The sequence below is a fragment of the Kogia breviceps genome, chromosome 3 (genome assembly GCF_026419965.1).
Source record: "Kogia breviceps isolate mKogBre1 chromosome 3, mKogBre1 haplotype 1, whole genome shotgun sequence".
Lineage (NCBI taxonomy): Eukaryota > Metazoa > Chordata > Mammalia > Artiodactyla > Physeteridae > Kogia > Kogia breviceps.
In genome coordinates this window covers 168,509,100-168,524,941 of record NC_081312.1, presented here as the reverse complement: position 1 = coordinate 168,524,941, position 15,842 = coordinate 168,509,100, and the positions used below count along the sequence as shown (strand labels likewise).

Sequence of the window (15,842 nt, the reverse complement as noted above, 5' to 3'; positions counted from 1 at the left end):
AGCATCAACTCTTCCCTGTGTTACATACCAATGTCACTACAGTATAAGGAAGACCTTCCTCTTTCTGCAGGAGTGGTGTAACCCAGCTGGTTATTGACAATCAAATGGACACTCCCACCAATTCTGAAATGCGGGATATTAGAGAGCGTAAATGTTTCAGGAACAATCCCTTGACCACAGAAAGAAGCATCACCGTGAACCTAGATCATGGGGGAGAAAAAAAGAAAATGAACGTAAGGGATGGAGAAATTTAGGTTTTCAAATAGTAACAGGAATAAAAACAACCATGCTCTCACTGCTCCCCTGCCCTCCTAAAAATCTGCCGGTTATAGGATTTCCTAGAATGGTTAGGCTGATCTCAACAAGCAGCTTCCAAAGATGCTAAATCAGCCCTTTTCCTCCTGCAGCTACCACCCGTTGACCTATTCCTTCCATCCCACATCATCACCTATACCCATCACTTCTCACATCCCCATCAACACGCTAGTGTTCACAGCAGCACCACAGAAGGAAGGGCGATTGGAGGTGTAGAAGGAAAATCAACTCTAGTAAAGCAATCATGAAAACAGCCTGCAAGACACTAAGACCAATGCACAGCTTCGAACTCTCACTCTTCCCCAATCATTTTCCCCAAAAAACGAGACTGCGTGTAGCTCACATCACCTCATTCCCACTGGGTGAATTAGCCACCACTGTGAACATAAAAGAGAATGATGTGACAGCAAAGACAGGAGATAGGGGGGTAAGTATATCATACACAAGTGAAAGGAGGCTTTGGGGAAAGAGTAAAAAACTATTAGAAGAGAATCTCTGAAATGTGCTATTCTTCCAGAACTTGTGAAGTCTGCTAGATCATAATAGCACAAAACCTGACAACAAGGTCCTACTGTATAGCACAGGGAACTATATTTAATATCCTGTGATAATCCATAATGGAAAAGAATTTTTAAAAGAATGTATACATATGTGTATAAGTGAATCACTTTGCTTACAGCAGAAATTAACACAACATTGTAAATCAACTATACTTCAAAAAAATAAATTAATTTAAAAAAAACTGGTAAACAGAAGGTGGTAGAAAAGGGGGTACATTTTTTTTAGAACACTTGAAAGCAAATAATGAGGGAATTGCAGACCTTAGGAGAAAGTATGAGCTCCACTGACTTCATGCTGTATAAAAGGCTGTTATATCAATAAGGTGTATGTTGTACACCTTAAATTTACATGATGTTATATGACAAATGTATTTTAATTTAAAAGTTATTAAATAAAAGGCTACTATCATAAACAGCCAAAATGCTCAGCTAAAGAATAGAATGATCGGATATGGGGAATTCCCTGGTGGCCCAGTGGTTAGGACTCGGCACTTTCACTGCTATGGCCTGGGTTCAATCGCTGACCAGGGAACTAAGATCCTGAAAGCTGCACAGCGCAGCCAAATAAATAAATAAATTAATTAATTAATTAAAATGACCTGATATGGTAACCACTGTGGCTCTAATAATAGCAGAAATAAAAGACCTAAATACAAATGAAGAAAGACTCCTTGAGCTTCCCTGGTGGCGCAGTGGTTAAGAATCCGCCTGCCAATGCGCGGGGGGGGGGACACGGGTTTGAGCCCTGGTCCGGGAAGATCCTACATGCCGTGGAGCAACTAAGCCTGTGCACCACAGCTACTGAGCTGCGCTCTAGAGCCCTCGAGCCACAACTACTGAAGCCCGAGTGCCTAGAGCCCCCGCTCCGCAGCAAGAGAAGCCACCACAATAAGCCCGCGCACGGCAAAGAAGAGTAGCGCCCACTCACCACAACTAGAGAAAGCCCACATGCAGCAACGAAGATGCAACACAGCCAAAAATAAATAAATAAATAAATAAATAAATAAAATAAAAAGAAGGAATCCTTGGAAGCAGATTTTTTTTTATGACAGTGAAGACGTCCTAAAAGAGTAATTTGTATATAGGTAAAACATTTTGGCTAAGAAAGGAAGCACTGCTTTGCTTAGCAAAATCTCCAGCCCACACCTTCCCATTGCTAGGGCCTACAGGGATGACTGACGTTTTGGAGTATACAGATGTACTGATAACATACCCTTACATCACCTCCACAATGCTATGTACATTATCTCCATTGATCCATTCAACAATCAGGTGTAGGGGCCAGGTAAAGGAATCGCCACCGTTCTTTTCACAGAAGAGAAAACCAAGGTTCAGAAAGAGTACATATTTCACGTGCCAAGGACTAGATCTTCTGTGATGCCTCCATTTTTTTTTTTGGCCACGCTGCGTGGCACATGGGATCTTACTTCCCAAACCAGGGATGGAACCCGTGCCCCCTGCATTGGAAGCATGGAGTCTTAACCACTGGACTGCCAGCAAAGTCCTGATGCCTCCATTCTTTTGACTTATTTCCCCACCCCTCCAAGCCCTTCGCCTGGGTTAAGGAACTTACTATGTTCTCATTTAATCCTCAGAACACTGTAAGGAATGTAACATACTCCCATTGACCTCTGAGATTCAGGGAACCTGAGGAACAGAACCAAGCATGCCAAGCTAGAAGGCAGCAAAGCCAGGATCTGAACTCAGTGCTTCTTGGTTCCAGAATCCTTGTCTTTTCTACACCGGGCTACACTGTCAAGTCACCCTCAGCTGCACGGTGGTCCACACAGGGTCAAGGGGTTCCTAGCATCTGAACACTCCACACCCTTTGGCCTCCTCGCTGATGGGACTTCTTTTGGGGTAATGATGTAAAAGGAGACCAGTAAAGCAAGGAAGAGAGCTGGGTGTCTCTTCCACTCCTTTACAAAAGTGTTTACAGGAGAGGCATTGCTGAGAACATAACATCTGTTCATAACTTGCGTCGTTTTATCATAGTCTTAGGGTTCTTGGCACTAAAGCCATGTATCATCTGCTAATTTTATTTCCTGTCTTAAAAGAGAAAACACTCCATGATGCCCATACAGCTTTGCAGGAGTCGGGTCCATAAGTCCCAAGGAATGCTGGGGGCAGTGGAAACTGCTCAGCCAAACACAGCAGGGGGCTTGGACACACACAGAGGATCACATATGACAATCCACTTCCACCACATTCAGGACCAAGATGAACAGAAGACAGACAGCAAAAGTAGTATCCAGAGTCTCACCCACAATGATTTTATAGACTCTAAATTTCAAGTTCCCACAATAAATTAGAATTTTGAACTTGAGTGCAGCAAGACCCAGGCAGACACAGCAGGGCAAAATGTTTTGGGAACACAAAGTAGAGAAAAGAGGGCAATTTCCTATCACTTTAAAGAAAATGCCACTTTCACCTCTTACTTCAGAAATCAGTCTTAAGATCAGCTTAATGTACTGGGAAAATGTGAATGACTGAAATATTTTAGTCTCATGAATTCAAGTGAAAGGTGAAGAGAATGTTTGGCTAATGATTTGAAGATTTCTATTTAGAAAGACTATAACATAATCAAATCCAATTCTGCTTACCCCCAATTTATTTATGACAAGTGTCTGGCCCATGGAAAATTAACAATAAGATAATGTGGTTATTTGTATATGTAACCAAATACTCTACTGCCTTGTAGATTTACTTATTTCTGTTGAGTTTGAAGACTCAGTTACTGATATCCAGGATTAATTAGTAGTTATCCAGTAGTTAAAGGTTCATATTTATGTTTTCACTTTTTTGCCGTGGTATGTGGGATCTTATTTCCCCGACCAGGGACCAAACCCTCGCAGCTTGCAGTGGAAGCAGAGTCTTAACCACTGGACCACCAGGGAAGTCCCTAAACGTTCGTATTTAAATGAATACTTGCAGAAGAAAAATGTGACCCACAATCTAAACCACTAAAATATACCTGTTGGGCTACCAAACAAGGGGGGCAGAGGAAGCAATACATTATATAATTTGTATTGTCTGCCTTAATGCCAAAGACCTTCATTGGAAAACAAACAAACAAGCAAATAAAATAAATCCAGACTCTTGCAGCCTTGTTAGACAGATGGATACCACGTTGTTTCCAGGAGGGTTATAGTTTCAGAGAAGTAATGACATCTGTCCTCTTAACAGTAGCAGGTATGCTGGTCTATATCCCCTTAATTAATTCATAACTCAGAAAAGGAAAAACACAGTGAAGACCTCCAGCAGTTGCCTTGAGGGGGTAGGGATAAAGTGGGAGATTGGGATTGACATATACACACTACTATACATAAAATAGTTAACTAATAAGAACCTACTGTATTGTAATGACCTATATGGGAATAGAATCTAAAAAGAGTGGATATATGTATATGTATAACTGACTCACTTTGCTGTACACCTGAAACTAACACAACACTGTAAAGCAACTATACTCCAATAAAAAAATTAATTAAAAAATTTTTTAAAAATCAGTCAAAAATAAGTCAGTTGCCTTGAGACTACACCTCACATCTGCTATTAATTTTTAAAAGAACCCCCAAAACCTTCTTTTCCCAAAAGTTCATCTCAGTTTCATCTGGAACATCTGCCATCTCCTGTCGTAACTACCAACCTGGACATTCTTACTTCCTGGTCTTTCCAACCTCAGGCCTCCCTTCCTGAAGCTACTGGTACCTGCAAGCAAACGACCTTGTCCCCAGGCTGAGCCGAACCGTCTGGAGAGTAGTCCCCGTCCCGCCTGGACTGCTGTCTCCCGCGAGCCTTCCCAACAGCCACGGGGTTAACGGCTTCCAGGTGTGAGGGGTTGGGCAGCATTGTCACGTGGAGGGGATGGTGCGCGCCGAAGTCCAGGTCAACCGAGGACGTCAGGTGAGACAGGACATCGCCAGTGGCTGAGACATTTTCCGGAAATTCACTTAAGCCTCGCATTTTACGGAACATCAGCTACGCCGAATAAACGTACAAGAAAAAATGGGAAGAGGTGGTTCATTTAAAATCACACAATAGGGACTTCCTTGGTGGCGCAGTGGTTAAGAATCTGCCTGCCAATGCAGGAGACACGGGTTCGAGCCCTGGTCCGGGAAGATCCCACATGCCGCAGAGCAGCTAAGCCCGTGCGTCACAACTACTGAGCCTGCACTCTAGAGCCCGTAAGCCACAATTACTGAGCCTGTGTGCCACAACTACTGAAGCCCATGCACCTAGAGCCCGTGCTCCGCAACAAGAGAAGCCACTGCAATGAGAAGCCCACGCACCGCAATGAAGAGTAGCCCCGCCTTGCTGCAACTAGAGAAAGCCTACAGCCAGCAACGAAGACCCAACGCAGCCAAAAATTAAATAAATAAATAAATAAAGATAAGCACACACTTGTAACTGCTCGAATGCACAGAACTATTTGGAGATGTTCAGTCATATGAAGTTCCAACACTTTCAGAAGAGTCTAGCCTCATGCAGATGGTAAGATACCTCTGCCTTGCAATAAGCAAAATATTTTTTCTTAAATGCACCTGTTAGTATGTATTTTCCAAAAGAATTTGTATTATTCTTGTTAAAGGTAGAGAGGAAAATAAGAATTTAATCTCATTTAGTCAGGGGATGACATACACTGCTTAGCGCAAGTGGCATCTTAAAAACTATATTGTCCAATTCTCAAAGGACTTCTCTGCATACATTCTGTCACCTCATCTTCACAGTCTTCTATGACATAGATGTTACTACCCATTTTAAAAATGAACAAGTTAAAAAACTAAAAACAGAGTTGCTAGAGTTGCCATATGATCCATACATCCAGAGAAAACTCTAATTCGAAAAGGTACACGCACCCCAACGTTCATTGCAGCCCTATTTAGAATAGCCAATATACAGAAGCAACCTCAGCGTCCATGACAGATGAATGGATAAAGAACATATGGTGTGTGTGCGCGCGCATGCGCGCGCGCGCGCACACACACACACACACACACACACACACACACACACACACACACACTGGAATATTACTCAACCATAAAAAAGAACAAAATAATGCCATTTGCAGCAACATGGATGGACCTAGACATTATCATAGTAAGTGAAATAAGTCAGACAGAAAAAGACAAATATCATATGATATCACTTATGTGTGGAATCTAAAAAAATGATACAGGAATTCCCTGGCAGTCCAGTCATTAGGACTGCTCTTTCACTGCCAAGGGCCCAGGTTCAGTCACTGTGAACTAAGATCCTGCAAGCCATGCAGCATGGCCAAAAAAAAAAAAAAAAAGGAAAAAAAATGATACAAATGAACTTATCTACAAAACATAAACAGACTCACAGACATAGAAAACAATCTTATGGTTACCAAAGGGGAAGGGGAGGGGTAAATTAGGAGTTTGAGATTTAAAAAAAAAAATGAAAGAGCAAGAGAAATTAACGAGATGGTTTAAAGGTCCTCGGCTACAAATCTGGGTCTCAAACCAAGGTATTTACCAAAAACAGCATGTTATTCTCTACTGGCCAAATGGTTTGAATGACCCAAAAGCTTCTCCAGTTCACAAAAGCTTCTTATTGCCCTATCTGCAAATAGGAGCATACAAACTCACACAGTATAGGGATGGATGTGTTTCTCACAAATATGATCATTGATAATCATTTCTGTGTCTTTCAGTAATTATTTTGTCTGGGATATTTTAGGAATGCAATTTTTGGTTTAAGAACTTCTGCAGGGGAATTCCCTGGCAGTCCAGTGGTTAGGACTCGGCGTTTTCACTGCCAAGGGTGCAGATTCCATCCCTGGCCAGGGAACTAAGATCCCGCAAGCCGCATGGAGCGGGCCAAAAAGAAAAAAAAAAAGAGAGAGAGAGAGAGAATTTCTGCAGGTATCTAAGCATGTCTCCATTTGTCCATTACTTTATTCTGTCGTATTCTACCTTTTCTAAGGTGTCTTTTCAAAGCTGGTTACCAGTCTCTTCGCATCAGAAACACTGAGGTACGAATAATAAAGGTAAAGCTTGGCCCCTAGACATGACATCACATATATTTTCTTCATTAAAAAAATTTTTTTAGAATTGAGGTATAGTTGATTTACAATACTATATAAATTTCAGGTGTACAATGTAGTGATTCAAAATTTTTAGAGATTATACTCTGTTTATAGTTATTATAAAATATTGGCTATATGCTCTGTGTTGTACAATATATCCTTATAGCTTATTTATTTTTTACAAAGTAGTTTGTACCTCTCAATCCCCTACCGCTATACTGCCCTTCCCCCCTTCCCTCTCCCCACTGGTAACCACTAGTTTGTTCTCTTAGTGAGTCTGTTTCTTTTTTGTTATAGTCATTAGTTTGTTTTATTTTTTAGATTCCACATACAAGTGACAACATACAGTATTTATCTTTGTGTGGCTTATTTCACTAAGCATAATACCCTGCAAGTCCATCCATGTTGTTTCAAATGGCAAATGTTCATTATTTTTAATGGCTGAGTAGTATTCCAGTGTGTGTGTGTGTGTGTGTGTGTGTGTGTACACCACATCTTCTTTATCCATTCATCTGCTGATGGACACTTAGGCTGCTTCTGTATCTTGGCTATTGTAAATAATAAAAAATACTGCTATGAACATTGAGGTGCACATATCTTTTCAAATTAGAGTTTTCATTTTCTTCAGATATATACCCAGGAATGGAATTTCTGGGTCATATGGTGGTTCTATTTCTAGTTTTTTGAGGAACCTCCATACTGTTTTCCACAGTGGCTGCACCAATTTACATTCCCACCAACAGCATACTAGGGTTCCCATGTGTTTTTTCTAATATTCTCAAGGATAACACATCCTTCCATAGGCTCCATTAACTCCATCTAACTTTGAAAGGTCCTTTAACGTTTATAATTATTTTTAATCTCCCGGCCAAGAACAGTAATGAGATTTATCCATGCGTAATGGCTACAACCTTATCAGACATTGAGTCTCTCTGATGCTCCCTGACATCAAATCTTCCGTCCTGACCCTCAAGTCTTTTGAGACTTACAGAGCAGCTGAGTTGGACAGAACAGGAACACCAAGATCCAATAACCTATAAAACCACTCACTTAGAGGGGTCTCTTGAGATAACAATGTGTTACTAGTTTCATACAAACTATTAACTATAAACTGCAAATAAGTAGAAGGTAAAAATGACATTTTTGTAAGGTAAAATTGTATCAAATTGCACAGATCTTTGTGTTTGTTTGAATGATTTTTACGAAATAGGGAAAGCATGCTTCCAAAAACAGAATTTATCTGTTTGCATCATACATAGGAAACAAAATAACTTTTAACTTCCCTGAGTGAAGAACCTCTGTAAGTTGATACAGAAAATCAAACTAAATGCCAGGTCCAGGGACTTCACTGGTGGTCCAGTGGTTGAGCCTCCGTGCTTCCACAGCAGGGGGCACGGGTTCGATCCCTGGTTGGGGACCTAAGATCTCACATTCCACGTGGCACGGCCAAAAGAATAAACAAACAAAAGGAAAAAGAAGAGGGCCATCCAACAGCAACAGGTTTCATCAATTAACTAAGCTGAAGTAAGTCAGAAAGAGAAAAACAAATATCGTATGTTAACACATATATGTGGAATCTAGAAAAACAGTACAGATGAACCAGTTTGCAAGGCAGAAATAGAGACACAAACGTAGAGAACAAACGTATGGACACCAAGGGGGAAAAGTGGCAGGGGGCGGGGGGGGGGGGGGGGAAATAAGTTGAGAGACTGGGATTGACATATATACACTAATATGTATAAAATAGATAACTGATAAGAACCTGCTGTATAAAAATAAACAAATAGGGGCTTCCCTGGTGGCGCAGTGGTTGAGAGTCCACCTGCCGATGCAGGGGACGCATGTTCTTGCCCCGGTCCGGGAGGATCCCACATGCGGAGCGGCTGGGCCCGTGAGCCATGGCCGCTGAGCCTGCGCGTCCGGAGCCTGTGCTCCGCAGTGGGAGAGGCCACAACAATGAGGCCCGCGTACCGCAAAAATAAATAAATAAAAAATAAGATTTTAAAAATTAAAAAAATAAAATTCAAATTAAAAAAAAATTAACTGGGGCTTCCCTGGTGGTGCAGTGGTTGAGAGTCCACCTGCTGATGCAGGGGACACGGGTTCGTGCCTCGGTCTGGGAGGGTCCCACATGCCGCGGAGCGGCTGGGCCCGTGAGCCATGGCCGCTGAGCCTGCGCGTCCGGAGCCTGTGCTCCACAATGGGAGAGGCCACAACGGTGAGAGGCCCGTGTACCGCTAAAAAAAAAAAAAAAAAAAAAAAAAAAAAAAAATTAACTAAGCTGTCTCCTGGACAAATGGCTCAGATGCTTAGTCGGTTTTCTAAAAGCAGTTATGACCATTGGTTTTATTCTTTTACAGTCAATTGTACACGAATAGTGGAAAACATAGAAAGTCTTTTACCTCTGGAGGGAACTGCAGAAGGCCTGTCAATAAGTTCAGCCTCCCTCTGTGTGGCATCCCAATAATGACATCGGTTACCCCGCTGTAGGCCGCCATTTTCAGCAGCTCGTAGAAAAAGCCCATCATGCTTTCTGCTCCTTCGCCTCCGTATCGCTTCACCGTGGCAAACTTGGTGGCCAAAAAGTGGTCAAGCTCCTATGGAACACCATGTGAGATGCATTAGTTACAGGACAGCTAACTACTTGGGTCAAAGTCAAACACGTTTAAGAAGACCCCACACTACTTCAAGCAGCTGCAACAGGGTTCCTTCACTACAGACCACAGAGAGGCACAGAAGTCGCCCAGAGCCAGGCAGGAAAGCCCTGCCGAGGACACCAGACAGCCGCAGGGACGCAGAGAAAACCACCTGAGTGGTAGAAGAACTCACCCCAACAGGAATCCCCTCAGAATGCCGGGCCTTTCCCGTGACTTGAGTTTTAGCACAGGGCTCTACAATAGCATTTCATCTGGGCTGCAAACTAGCCAGCCACCCACATTATTGGGAACAGGTTTCTTGTTATCTTGATATGCCCGAGTCCTGATCACAGCCCTGGCAGACATTCAATCCCATTAATCTGTATTCCACATACAGTTCCTTTTTTTCTATCACTTCAGGTAATAAAATAAGATCTTAAGGATTTTGCAGGCTTCTATAGAGCGAATAGACAAATACATAAAACATGTTGACTCTGAGAAGAACCAATAGTTCTGTTGTTTGGTGATCTCCTTTTTTCTATTTATTTATTTATTTATTTTGAGATACGCGGGTCTCGCACTGTTGTGGCCTCTCCCCTTGCAGAGCACAGGCTCTGGACGCACAGGCTCAGCGGCCATGGCTCACGGGCTCAGCCGCTCCACGGCACGTGGGATCTTCCCAGACCGGGGTACGAACCCGTGACCCCTGCATCGGCAGGCAGACTCTCAAACACTGCGCCACCAGGGAAGCCCGGTTTTTTTCTATTTAGAATAAAGTGGTATGTGTTACACTGCCCCCTGTGTTGAGGCCATGGGGTAAATGGGGCTACATTCAGAGAGCCCATGTCTTAACTCCCTCTCTTCAATATTTATATGTCTTTGTAGAAAATGAGTCGACCTATTTCTTTGAATATTAGCTGCTATTTTTATACCTGAGATTCTAGCATTAGTTTTGACAGATGTTTTCGCTCTTCTGTGGTAAATGCCTCCTTTTTCAGTTCCTCAAACCGCTTGGCAAACCATTCTTTCTCCTCCTGGCTCTGAAGTTGGGAGGTTTCAACAGAAATTTGCCCACAGTAGATCTGGTTGAGATAGGCTACCACTTCCTCGAGAGAGGCCTCCTCCTTACCCATGTTCAGTAATCCTATGAAATGGAATCAAAGGGAACGTTTTAAAGAATAATCAACCATGTAACTAATTATAGAACATACCAAGATCCTTATTTGAATTCGGAGCATTTCATTCCAAGTAACTTGGGTTATCTAGATTTTTCTAAAGGCAAAACTAAAAATATGATCAAAGGCCATACGGTACTAAAAGGAGAGGGAAAACAAATCTTCCTTCTCTCGAACAGAGCCATGATGCATTATGCCAAATTTTGATTCTATAGTCATTTCGAACTAAATTGTGAACCTACCGCTTTATAGCTACAAATCATATGTACTACCTTTATCTGAAATATCTATCTACCAAAACGTTCAAGTCTTATTAATATCTATAAAGCAATGCCTATTATTGCACAGTTGGTCTTAATGTGAATTGATATTGATAGCAATGCAATATTCTAAGGTAAAAGGAAATCTCCCTGAATCTTAGCCAGAGAAAAGGTTTGTAGTACGTGATTGGCTCAGCACCATATCAATTATCAGTCATTTGCCTAAGCCTACAAGATGAATTTAACAAACCAACATTTTCTTTATATCGTGTATGGTTTCGTACAATGAACGTTAGATCTTTGATACTGATTGAGCAAAGCTGTGATCATGGGGGTGCAAATATCTCTTTAAGATAGTGATTTCAATTCCTTTAGATTTATACCCAGACATGGAATTGCTGGATCATATGGTAGTTCTATTTTTAGTTTTTTGAGGATCCTCCATACTGTTTTCCATCGTGGTTGCACCAATTTGCATTCCTACCAACAGTGCACAAGAGTTCCCTTTCTCTACATCCTCCCAAACACTTGTATCTTTGGGTTTTTTTTTTTTTTAATTGAAGTATAGTTGATTTACAATGTTGTGTTAATTTCTGCTGTACAGCCAAGTGATTCAGTTATACATATATATACATTCTTTTCCATTTTCTTTTCCATTATGGTTTATCACAGGATATTGAATATAGTTCCCTGTGCTTGACAGTAGGACCGTATTGTTTATCCATCTTTGGGGGATTTGTTTGACAATAGCCATTGTAACAGGTGTGAGGTGATAGCTCATTGTGGGTTTGATTTGCATTTCCCTGATGCTTAGTGATGCTGAGCACCTTTTCATGTGCCCTTTGGCCGTTGTATATATGATTTGAATACGGAGGAAACGGGCCCTATGAAAAGACCATTCTAGAACCCCAACACTGCTCCTCCCAGACAGTGTTCGAATGTGCCCCTCACTGTCTCCTCACACCCGTGGAAGCCTCAGCTCCAGCGGGCATGTGGGTCCTTCAAGAATAGAGACAGGAGCCCCACCTCACTGGCAGTTAACTGTCACACGGATAGACCATTGTTGATGGGCTTTACCTGCGGTATTAAAGGGTCCCTGCAGGGTCTGCACGAGGGCTTGGATTTCAGGCACGTTCTCCTGCAGGGCTTGGCCAGTGAAGAGGGGGTTGATTTTGGCAGCTTTATGGCCATGCTCACAATACACCGTCACCAACCTGGCAAGGCCATGGTCCACTAATTCAGGGGAAAAAAACAATAGAACAATATAGTTTAGGAAATGCCCACAAGCTGCAAAATCAGTTTTTCAAAGAAACCTCTGGGGCCTTGGACAGTTTTAAACACACGGCTCCTACCCACCACAGCTGCCAGTGGTTTTCAGGATTAAAGACTAACAGACTCCAGGAAAACACACTTATTTTTATCTCCGGAGAGCAAAAGTCACTGAAAAATACAGAAAGGAAACAGAACTATAAGTGCACATTTGTGAAACTAATTATGCACGAGGATAGATATTAAAAGGAAACACCCCAAATTGAAAATAACTATTAAAATGCTGAGATTATGGATAATTATAGTCCTCTCAATTATTATTTGAGATTTTTTATATCATACATTAGAAATACAGACAATTTGAACTACAAAATCAATGTTACATTTCCTTCCTTATTTTATTTCTTTTTAAAATAAATTTATTTATTTATTTCTGGCTGCGTCGGGTCTGCATTGCTGTGCATGGGCTTTAGCTGCAGCGAGCAGGGGCTACTCTTCGTTGCGGTGCGCGGGCTTCTCACTGCGGCGGCTTCTCTTGTTGCGGAGCACGGGCTCTAGGTGCGCGGGCTTCAGTACTTATAGCAGGCGGGCTCAGTAGTTGTGGCTTGTGGGTTCTAAAGCGCAGGCTCAGTAGTTGTGGCACACGGGCTTAGTTGCTCTACGGCACGTGGGAACTTCCCGGAACAGGGATAGAACCCGTGTCCCCTACATTGGGCAGGCGGATTCTTAACCACTGCACTACCAGGGAAGTCCCATCCTTCCTTATTTCTTAAAGACCCCAGGTACGTACACTCATGAAATCGTACACTAGGAAAAGACCTTAGAAATTATCTTGTTACTCACATAATGAAAACAATTTTTAAATCCCATTTGTACAGCCTCAAATGAGTAATTCCCCAGTCTCTACCCAAGGGGGAATCATTATCTTTCAATGAATCCAATTCTATCTTAGATGATTTTATATTGAGCCAGAAGCTGCTTTTCTTCCCTTTCCCACAGGAGAGCCCTTCTAAAATTTGGAAGAAAATCCTTCAAGCCCACAATCGATTAACCTTCAGTTCATCAAAGTGGTCTTATACAAATCAACCACAAATCTCTGAAGATGAGCAAATCTACTGTGAAGGGCACACATTTTCTGAACATTACAAAAATTTGCATTTTTTATTTTCAGAACCCAAAGAAAATTGTTAGCATATTTTGAAATACATAATGACCATTTTATGAACATGTGTTGCCATACAATGATTTCAGAGCTACATGTTTACGTGCTGGGGTTTGTATTCAGGGTACTGCACAGTGCATCTCTTGTCACAGGCTTAGAGGAAAGAACTGAGGTGTGTTGAACATGCATTCAATATTCATACGAATATGTAGGATGTGTTGGCACAAATTCGGCAGTTAAGAAGATCCACACTATGTCTAATAAACTCATCAAACAATCCCAGTAAATGACCTGATTTCAAGCTGGAGGAGTCGTATATAATTTTGCTATAATCTCTATTCTGGTTATGAAGTAGGACACCTTCATATTTCTGGCTAAAATACAGACAGGTACATCTGTCTAAAGCATTGTCCCTGTTGGCCTCTCCTCCTTAAAAACAGTTGCTTCCCTGGGCTCTCTGGCATAGCAAGATCCTGCGTTTCCTCCTAACTCGCTGGCTACTCCACCTCAATCACCTTTGCTGGGCGAGAAGGGGGTTAGGGGATCCTCCTCTTTGTCCACCTCTAAAATATTGGTTCTCCCCAGGTCTGCCCTGGGTCTTCGTCTCAATCTACTTTCTCTCTAGGTGATCTCATCCACGACTTCCAATATCATCTGCAAAACCACATCCTTAGTGGGGTTAAGTCCAATGGTAAATATATAGGGTCATCATCACCATTCTCACCACAATCTACTAGCCCTCTTTTCGTTAAAGCTTTATTTTTACTTTTCTAAGGTTTTGGCCATGCCACGCAGCACGTGGGATCTTAGTTCCCTGACCAGGGATTGAACCTACGTCCCCTGCATTGGGAGCGCGGAGTCTGAACCACTGGACCACCAGGGAAGTCTTCTACTAGCCCTCTTTTGAAAACATTCTCTTTAGTGAGCCACATCAGCTCAGGGATCACTGAAATTTCTAACGGAAATTTCTAACTGAAAAGCTAAGTTTTGGGGGTTTTTTTTTGCGGTACGCGGACCTCTCACTTCTGTGGCTTCTCCCGTTGCGGAGCACAGGCTCCAGACGCGCAGGCTCAGCCATGGCTCACGGGCCCAGCCGCTCCGCAGCATGTGGGATCTTCCCGGACCGGGGCTCGAACCCGCGTCCCCTGCATCGGCAGGCGGACTCTCAACCACTGAGCCACCAGGGAAGCCCAAGCCAAGTTTTTAATGATACTCTAGAACACTGACGGGGGAGTTGGCACAAAAGGATGCTGCTCGCCCCAAAGAACATGTGGCACCTACTGTTCTGGAAGATCCAGAGAGAGAGGACGATTCCCTTCCCACCTTGGGGCACATCCTCCAGCCATCCTGACCATCTACTTTCTCTCACACCCTCCTTTCACTGCTCTGGTTTCTTCTACCAGACCCAGTCCCATAGCTCTTCCCTCTCTGTCTCCCAGATCCGTCCATTATGACCTCTGGAATTCTGTTCCATGCTTAGCAGATCTCCCTACCTTCTTCACGTCTTCCCTAAACTTTGCTTATACTCCTGTCGTCCCGGGAACCTGCTTTCCCCTGAGGACACCAGTGGAAGGTGACATTACTCATCACCCCCACACACATCCCTCCGGTACTGAAGGTGGAGTCAGTGCCTCCTCATATTCCTCACTGACATCTCCCTGTAGTTAGTCCTCTAACGCTCTACAAACCCCCAGTCCTCTGAGGGACTTGCCCCGGTGTTGATAACTAATCCCCACTGACCAAAAGGCATCACCAGATAATACTGTAGGAGAGTGCTTACTGCAAAAGCGTCAGTTTGTCTAGATGAAAAAAGACTAGGGCTTCCCTGGTGGCGCAGTGGTTGAGAGTCCGCCTGCCGATGCAGGGGACATGGGTTTGTGCCCCGGTCTGGGAAGATCCCACGTGCCGCGGAGCGGCTGGGCCCGTGAGCCATGTCCCCTGAGCCTGCGCGTCTGGAGCCTGTGCTCCGCAACGGGAGAGGCCACAACAGTGAGAGGCCCGTGTACTGCAAAAAAAAAAAAAGACTAAAAGACACTATATATAGCATAAGCCTGATTTTTGTTAAAATGTGTGTATAATATATATTTCATTATATAGTATATCTAGCATATTAGTATCTATATACTTCATATATGTCTCTGCATTTGCATGTATATATTCCACATATATAAAGGCAATAGACCAAAAACGTAGTGATGATCCTATGTCAAAATTCCTAATTTGGGGACTTCCCTGGTGGCACAGTGGTTAAGAATCCGCCTGCCAATGCAGGGGACGTGGGTTCGAGCTCTGGTCCGGGAAGATCCCACATGCCGCAGAGCAACTAAGCCTGTGCGCCACAACTACTGAGCCTGTGTTCTAGAGCCTTCGAGCCACAACTACTGAAGCCCTTGAGCCTAGAGCCCAT

The 15,842-nt window shown here is 42.9% G+C and overlaps 1 protein-coding gene across 3 annotated transcripts in view; it reads right to left on the bottom strand.

The window, feature by feature from the left end:
* Nucleotides 1–15,842, bottom strand: part of DHTKD1 (dehydrogenase E1 and transketolase domain containing 1) — a 56,605-nt gene that overhangs the window by 28,958 nt on the left and 11,805 nt on the right. Inside the window, exons 2-6 of one of the 3 annotated variants that reach the window (XM_059056677.2) lie at nucleotides 12,082–12,237; nucleotides 10,502–10,713; nucleotides 9,336–9,530; nucleotides 4,587–4,856; nucleotides 29–200 (exon numbers count right to left, since the gene is read on the bottom strand). In XM_059056677.2, coding sequence (XP_058912660.1) covers nucleotides 29–200; nucleotides 4,587–4,856; nucleotides 9,336–9,530; nucleotides 10,502–10,713; nucleotides 12,082–12,237 — 1,005 coding nt within the window. The remainder of the gene's footprint in view (nucleotides 1–28; nucleotides 201–4,586; nucleotides 4,857–9,335; nucleotides 9,531–10,501; nucleotides 10,714–12,081; nucleotides 12,238–15,842) is intronic. The other 2 variants (XM_067030265.1, XM_067030266.1) reach the window with 2 other exon arrangements.